General features: G+C 47.8%; 1 protein-coding gene across 2 annotated transcripts in view; it reads right to left on the bottom strand.

The window, feature by feature from the left end:
* Window positions 1-2,129: 2,129 nt before the first annotated feature.
* The window catches only part of ZC3H12D (zinc finger CCCH-type containing 12D), a 25,895-nt gene continuing 19,409 nt past the window's right edge, over window positions 2,130-8,615 (bottom strand). For both annotated transcript variants that reach the window (XM_019527592.1, XM_019527593.1), the window contains 2 exons: window positions 6,967-7,073; window positions 2,130-5,169 (listed from right to left, as the gene is read on the bottom strand). In XM_019527592.1, the coding sequence (XP_019383137.1) occupies window positions 4,130-5,169; window positions 6,967-7,073 (1,147 nt within the window). In that variant the 3' untranslated portion in view covers window positions 2,130-4,129. The remainder of the gene's footprint in view (window positions 5,170-6,966; window positions 7,074-8,615) is intronic.

Raw genomic sequence — 8,615 nt, 5'->3', positions numbered from 1 at the left:
GCTGATGAACCCGTGCTGGTTGCCCCTGAGCATGCCGTTCCCTGCTGGCCCCTCCTGGATGTGTGCCAGAATAATTTTCTCGAACAGCTTGCCCAGGATCGAGGTAAGGCTGACTGGCCTGTAGTTCCCTGGGTCCTCTTTCCTCCCCTTTTTGAAGATGGGAACCACGTTGGCCCTCTTCCAGTCCTCCGGCACCTCTCCAGAGCACCACGAGTGTTCATAAAGCCGTGCCAGGGGACTTGCAATGACCCCAGCAAGTTCCTTCAGGACTCTAGGGTGAATATCATCCGGGCCGGCTGACTTAAAAATGGGTGGAACATTGTAGAAAGCCACCAGACTAGGGAGGGTCAGGCCCTTTGTGGGCTTTGCTTGTGTTATACAGTCAGTGGGCAATGTACCAGATTATGGGACATGCTTCTCCGATTCCTCAGACAAGCAGTAGGTAGCACTCTTTGTTCACAGAGGGACTCAAGCTGTGAGACTTGCCAGATCTTTTGAATGGGGGATAGGGTGATGCTCACACGGCACATACAGGACTGACTATGATACTCTTTGAGCAAATGCCCTCAAGGAGGAACACTGGATCGACTTAAGAGATCCTTTACTTCTCTGCTGCCTGAGGAAGAGAAGAAGTCAGTCTGTGCACATGATTGTGGAAACGTATGACAGGAATATTTAGACACCAAGCCAGCCTTAATGAAAATGGTGTCCTGGGAAAATCCACCCCACTATGCTCAAAAGTGTCTGAGTCAGTAAGTCTGTCATCCAGAGGTACAAATTTGTGTATGGGCCTCACCTCGTGCATCTTTGCAATGCCAGAGCCTCTTCGGCTACTGACACATGCAAATGGTGCATTTTGGTGGTAGCCACCACCCCAGCGGAAAGCAGCAGCCTTGAGCAGAAGGCTTTGGCAGCAGTGCCCAGGGAGATGGCTCCCCCAGCAGCTCGGAGCCAAGGAGCACTTGAGGCCCACAGAGGTGGTGCTGAGCACATGGGCAAACAGGAGGCAGCTGGAAAGTGTGGCGCAGGCTCCCCGGACACCTCACTTCATCCACTGCAGCTCCCCCGTCACCACGAGCTGCCCCCTGCCAGCCTCGCCACTGCTGCTGCTACCCTCCGCTGCCAACCGATTCTCATCCCCCACGTCCTCCTCAGCAGTGGTCCTGCCCAGGTAGGTAGCCAATCTGCGCACTGCCCAGGGGCAAGTGTGCCAGGAGCTCTTGGGAAGTGCTGCCACGCTGCAAGTAGCTGCTGGGCACAGTGAATCAAGCCTGGCTGGACTGGGCACTGAGAAGAATACACTCGCTGCCTCCACCCGCGTGTCTGCTCCTCTTATTGGTAGGGATCTAAGTTGTGGCGAGTAGAAAGGGATGTTTGTGGTCCACACGCAGAACCCATTTCTCGGCCTTTTCACAACAAGAGCATCCCTTGCCACCGATTGGCCAAGAGGGCTGTCCTCCATGTGCCCCACCCCTCACCATGGATTGGTAGAGAGGGGCAGGACTGCATGACGGGCAGCACTCTCAGCCAATCAGCAGCGAGGGGTGGGGGGCGTGGCCACTCTCTTGGCTGCTCTCCTTGGTGCTGGTGGCTCCCCACCTCCCACCCCCCTGGCAGGCTGCAAGGCTAGGGAGCCAACCCACTGGGGAGCCAGCACTTTATTTTTAGTAAGTTTTTTGTTTTGATTTCATGGACATCAACTGATTTCACAGCTTCCATGAAATCACAAACTAAGTAGGTCCCTACTTATTGCTGCTGACACTCACTGCTGCTTCTAGGAGATGATGAATTGTTGATGGCAGTTGCCCAGCTCCTACTGAAGGCAGAGGGGTGAGAGAAAGCTGCCTGTCTCTGGAAGGAGGGACGCTCACAAGCTGTGGACACTGGAGAGAGGGAGTGAGGGAGAAGGGTGGCCTCCCCCCACTCCATTCCCCCTGCTGAGCCTGGCTGGCTCAGCAGGCAGCCACAAGGACTCCCTGGGGAAAAGGGTGGCACTGCATGTGTGTGTGTGTGTGTGGGGGCGGGGGTGCCCTGTGTCCGTGATGCCCTGGGCAGTCTCCTACATCCGCCACCCCTAAGGCCATCTCTGTTTAAACATATTAATTGGAGGAATTGAGGTTAAAAAGTTATTTGCCAGATTGAAAAATGTTTACTTTGTACTTCAGTAATCCTACAGCATCTCACAAACATACTCAGACTTTGGTAAAATTCCAAAAAAAAACCCTTCCAGGGTCAACTTTAAGATAAGAGATTTTGTAACCTAAAGAATGACATGGAACTGTGCATGGAGTAGCAGCTTTACAGCTTACCAAAATCAACCACGTCCCAAAGGAACACAGTTTAAACAGCTATATCCACAAACCAGCTATATAATCACATTACAAGGCCATATTTGGAACCTATTTGGAACATAAAAGGTCAGGTTTTTCATGCAAGAAAATATTAATGGGTTTTTGGCTCACTATCTTTATTGTTGTCTCCTGGGAGGTAGGGGGAGGGGGAAGTCTAATGGGGATTTAGGATAAAGACCCTAATCAAAGTTTAATTTTCATGGCTTAGGTACAGTGTGGCATAACACTTACTGTTAAGATGGTAGTATTTATTAGATCAAGAGTGGTGGTTTAAAATGCTCTTTTGAAGTATGCCTGGAGTCCACTTCTGATCTCCCTGTCTCCAAGCAAATTTTTTAGTCATTCATTGGGGATGGGACTGGGCTGGTGTGAAACTTAAGTGTTGTCATGACTTAAGATGACATAGAACAATAAAAAGCCATCTGCCTCATAGCGGGGAAGTTGAACTACTGTTAGACAACATACCATATTATGTGATTAGCACTGGTGGTGGCCTATGTCTACAAAGTAATGTCCATCTGCGCAGGGCTCCCATGTAGCAAAGTTTACCCAGAGCTTGCAGGGAGAATGAGTCAAATGCAGTAACTAAGCCTGTAGGCTAGGATTTTAAAGCTGGACTACAGTGGGGCCTAGGGATGTTTGACTCATCCTCCTTCAGTTGAATACATCTCCTTTCTCAGAATAAATAAGAAGGATTTTTCCTTGTCTGAAGTGCCACCCCCTTCAAGATCAGATCAAATCATGCAGTAACACATCTAGGATCAACTGTCCCAGGTTTCCAATGACACAGATTTTCAGGTAGCTAAAAGAGCGGGCATTATTTCCTGTCATTGCTCTGAATTTGCCAAGCACAGGAATGGCAAATAGAGCCTCACTCTTCTGAGCCAACTACCATCACATAAGCAAAGTAAATGGAGGGTCAAGACAAAGAAAAACAAGTCTTTGCAAAACAGAGAAAAGTTGTTTTTTTGCAGTACTGATACCCTGCGGTCTTCCCTGGTCAGTTGTCACACTTAAGTCAGTCAGATTTTTGGAGGGGATTTCCTTGAAAAGAATGTGCCTCCTTCCATGAACATCCACCCTACTGTTCTCAGAAGTGTCTGCATCAGTAGGTCCATCATCCAGAGGTACAAATGCATATACGGTCCTCACCTCGTGCACCTTTGCAATGCTAGAGACTCTTCCAGCAGATCCCTAATGTGCATTTTAAGGTACTTAACTAGACTTTCCCACCTCAGAGACCTGTAACAAAGCATTAGGAGCCCAAGAAGCAAGTAAAAGGGAGAAAAGTTAAAGTCCTGAGTGGGTGAAGAGTCTGTCAAAGGCCTGCCACAGTTGTGGTGCCTGTGTGCTGGGCAGGGTGCTATTTCTACTGCTGCATGGTCAGAGATACCTGGCACCTCAAGAGTTGGGGGACAGAAGACACAACAGCTCCCCCTCCATAAAGGCTGGCAGTGTGCACCTTCTGCCTGAGGGGGAATCCTAAGGATTGTGCAGTGTCCCTCTGCATCTGATATAATTGGTAAAGATTGTGCCTCAAGGAGGGAATTACTCCCTGAGCCACAGTCCCCTCCCTCCCACCTCCTCCAGATGCCAGTGGCTGCCTGTCACAACTTGATGCTAGGTGATTTGCCCAAGGCTATACAGTGAGTTGCTGGCTGAGCAGGGAACAGGAGCCTTCTCTCTCCCTGGACACAGCTCTCCCCAGTGGGGCGAGGTGTCCTGCATTTTTTGTTTCTGTTTTTAGGCACCGAAGCAGGGAGAGAATCTCCACTGCTTCATAAATTCCTGTATCTTTGAATTAATAATATTAAGCTAGACACATCTTCAAGATCAGGGTACAAGGACATAACTCGATCCACATCGTTATAGGGGAACATGGAGCAGAGCACTGTATGGATGCATGCCCGCTCACCAGCCAGAGGACCCGGAGCATGGCTCTGCAGGAATTCACCATGTGGACAGCCATCCACCCTGGGAAAGGAGCCAGACCGCTTACCAGACTCTAACGGAAAAGGCTGAACTGGAGGCTGGCTCAATAAATACTTTTGGTACCATGCATCTTCAGGCTTGCTGTATGGAAAGGGGTCGCTCAGGGGAGCCAAGGAAGAATACAGGCCTCGTCTGGCCTGAGAGCTGTCAGGGACATAAAGGATTCGCTGATCCTGGACTGCTTGTGTCTGCATATTGCAGCAGGGCTGAGCCCTGCCATGAGCTGGGTACCTACCCAGATGAGAACTTGGGTGGAAACGACAGCCCTGTAAGCACGTGCATTCCACGCTGTGGTGGTGGGCAGTGAAGTATGAACTGTGTCTATGATCCCAGCACTGATGAGGACTGTCCACCCTGTCCTCTGCTTGCACCATGCCTGCTGGCCCACTTTCACTGTATATGTGGTCACCAAGTGATAACATGGAGAGCTGCTTTTCCATGAGCCTTTGATCTCTCAATGGGTCTTGCAGAAATGACCTCTGTTCAGGTTCCAGCTTGTTTTGGGACCTGTCTGCCCAGGCCCTCCCTGAATCCTCCAAGTAGCTCCTTTGGGTCCACTCCACACAGTGGGGATCGACTGTAAAACTCTGCACAGAGCTGTTTCCCCTCACGCCACTGGATTCCTGCTGCCTCTTGGGGCAAGTGTCATGGGGTGCATTCTCTCCTCTGCCTGTAGGAGGGGTGGTCTTCAACTCTTCCTCTGCCCCCACGCTTAGTAAGGAAGCCTTTGTTTTGGCTCGGAGCTCATCAGCAACAGACAGCTGAGCATGATACTGCCTTTCTGGGTGGTAAAATTTGCACTTGCTGCCATATGTGCATTTTTTCCCTGAAAGAACAAAACAGAATGATGTTTGCATCAACCTAGAGGCAGGTGGGTTGGGGGGCTGGGGCTCAAGAAAATAACACAGAATTATGGTTTATTGTTTTATCTCGCATTCTTTTGAAGCCTCCCTTATTGAGCACTTCACAAACGTTATATGGTAATCAACCTACCAGCAGCACTCCTTGAAGCAGGGACATGCTCTTTGCTATTCCTTTTTCATTCTTTTGGCACCTGACTTAACAGTTGCTGATAGAAAACTGTTAAGTCATCCCTGGGAGAACATTTTTCACAGCTCCATCTCTGATCTCACTGTCCTTGTACTCAAGGGACTTACAAAATACCTTCAAGAGACGGGCCTGGCAACAAAAATGAATCACTCTACGGGACATTAAAAAACAGGGTCTTGCTCTTTCTGCTAATGTCTGTGCTTCCCAGGTAATAACAGCCCTCTTCCTTTTTGGTCGTATTCTTTTACATAATTAGGTTTATCTATTTCTACTGGTTTTACTTGGTTTGTAGATACTTCTTGTAACTTCTCTTTTCTCCCCAATTATCTGCCCTCTTCTTTTTTTTTGGTGACCAATTTCATATACTTTAGTGGAGTTAAAAGTAATTATTCTACCCAGTATTTAGCTTAGGCTGTATCTGCTTTTTCCTCAAGCTTGAGAAAGGGCCTCTTGTTCTAGAAAGACAGCCTAACTTTTCTCCCAGATGTACAGTTACCAAGAAAATTGTGCCGCTTGCATATTTCCTGGACCATCACAACTACAATGCCACAACAGCAGCATGGTGAAGCAGTAGTGATGCAAGGTAAATAGAAAATGCGACACATACTAACGCCAGAAATTATTTGGCTTATAACCACAAGCCAGGAGCCAGTCCCAGGCACAACTTGTACTCTCTCTGGCTGGGATTAGTAGTGGATCCCTTCTGGTTTCTTTGGTGAAGATGATGGGTCCAGATGATTAAAGTCCTCTCACTTGGCTACAGGCTCTTCCATCTATATCTTCTCACATATTAGTAGGTGCTGGGAGGAGGGGCAGGGCTTACCATTACAATGAGGTTAAAGGATCTTATTTCTGAATGAACTCTATCCTTCTGTATTACTGCTATCTAAAGAGGGGTCCAGAGCAAAAACCCAAGATTAGATTAGAACATTATATGAGGAAACTCAGATGGAGAACCACATTTGGCCAGTATGGCATGGACCTATTTGTGGATCACCTCAGTGCAGCTGGGTGAGGGAGATGCACAACAGGAACCCATAGTTGTCTTGCTGTTCTGAGTAGACGAGATTGAAGGATATGCTCTCAGTGCAGAAACAAAGGCGTGGGAGGAGCTAGCTTTTCATGGTCTTGGACATGATTATTTCTGAAGCAGTGAAGTGAGAGGGAAGACCAGAGCTGGCTTTAAGAATACCACACATTTGAGAGGGTTTGGGACTAGATGCATCACCTTGACACTCAGCCTTCCAGATCCCTGCCTGTTCACTACAAGAGTGCAGATGTTGTTCAGTGGGTGGCACCAACACTCCGCCTGCACTCCCAAGGCTGGGGGGGGCACATGCTCCCCCTGACAGGGGCCATTCCCTGTTGTCGATGCTGCCAGCGGCTTCTGTGGGTGCTCGCCAGCCCCGTCCCTGCAGCCGCCGGGTTCTGCAGGTGCTCACCAGCCCTGTCCCTACTCCTGATGCTGCTGGCAGCTTCTGCAGGTGCCCCCCGAGACTCAGGAGACACCAGTTGCCCATGGGTGGGAGAAAGCAGGCAGGTAGCAGTGTACAAAGCTAAAAAGAAAGCTTACCATATGGACAGGGCTGCCATTTTGGTTCAGGAAGGGCTGGCTTTTTGCTGAGGAAATTAGTGAGAGTGGGTCCATGGCGGCCAAGGGGGTCATCAGGAGGCATAAATCTGAAAACCAAGTAGATAAGTCACTGGAGTGAAATGTACATGCTCCCAAGGGTGTTTCTGTCAAGCTCTAGACTGAGACCTGCAGAATTTTTAAATAGCTTGTGAAGCATGGCTATAAAAGAAAAGAGTCTTGTAACATATATACAGACCAAAACAAAGAAGGATGCACCTTCACACACAGGTGTACACATGCACAAACACACACTCTGGACCTCATCTTCCTGTGCAACAGGCTGGCACCATTTGTATGAACGTGTGGCTTTGGAAGACATAGTGATAGATCTTTGTTCAATACAGGTTTCCCTCGTTTTATGCAGGTCCTGTATGTGCATATTCGCTCTTATGCGATGACCCTTTTTATACCAAAAATTCGTAATATGCAAAGTAAATTCACTCTTATGCGATCAGTGTGGTGGAAGCCTGCAGTCAGCTGCTTTGTGCAGTGCATTGTGGGAGTGACACGCACCAAAATATAGTCTCCTGTGTGGATCTGTGCTCCTCGCTCGTTGTCTGTGACACGTGTTTCTGTAGTTGCCATCCCTGTTATGATAGTGCCCTGTGCTTTGTGTACTGTCTGCTGTTGGTGAGTACCAAAATTATCTTGTAAAAGTGGTAGAAATGGGTCTGAGGGTCAGTATAGTTGAGGTCTTGGGACATATCCCTATTAGTTGCATTGTAAAGTGGGTTCCCTGTATGTGTATTCAACTTATGTGCCATTTTCCAGGAAGGAATGTACAGCATAAAGCGAGGGAAACCCGTATAAATTTCCACTTGAAGACTCTGCCCCAATATTGTATTTCCTAGAAGTATGCTCAGTTCAACTACTTATTATAACTACCTTGTCCCTTTAACATGGTGCTTCATAAGGAGACATCATAGAATGAATTAAAAATGAGCACCAAGATAGCCATTGATGAATTAATCTTCAGGACACCTGTGTGGAAGAACCCTTTTACCCACAGGGAAAGTGAGAGGCAGAGGGTAAGTGACCAGTTCAAGCCATAGAAAAATCCAAGGAGATGAGAACTAAAGATCTCCTGGTCCTCTGCTCATAATCTAGTCTGCACATCTCTCAACACACCCTGGCTGGCTGTTGCTGTAACCTTTCCTTTTGTGGCGTTGCTTAAGTGATACAACAACAAAGATACCTAATGTGGAGGCAAATAAACAAGTCAAGAACTAAATACATAAATCTCTCTATATGAAATGGAATCAGCTCCTAGGCTGACGCTTAAAGCTGTTTTAAGACTGTCTTAACATGAAGTTCAGCAAGCAAAATTGGCAGAAATAGGTGGGGGGGGGTGTTGTTCGTTTGTTTGTGGTCAGGGTCCTGAAAACATTCTGACAATTGTAAGACTCAGAAAAAAAGAAACCTTATGTAATTAGTTAATAATCAGGACTGTATCCTTCTGTTTGTTAGGAAATAGAGCTGAACTTTGAGACGCACTATGTACAGCTGATTAGAGATACAAAACAACCAGACAACATTATATGAAGAGAGAACTTGGCGAAACTAGCCAACTGTGGCCTTGGGTCCACCAT

The sequence above is a fragment of the Gavialis gangeticus genome, unplaced genomic scaffold (genome assembly GCF_001723915.1).
Source record: "Gavialis gangeticus isolate Ggan-Ray unplaced genomic scaffold, GavGan_comp1, whole genome shotgun sequence".
In the NCBI taxonomy this organism is placed as follows: Eukaryota; Metazoa; Chordata; order Crocodylia; family Gavialidae; genus Gavialis; species Gavialis gangeticus.
This window is presented reverse-complemented; position numbering and strand designations above follow the sequence as displayed.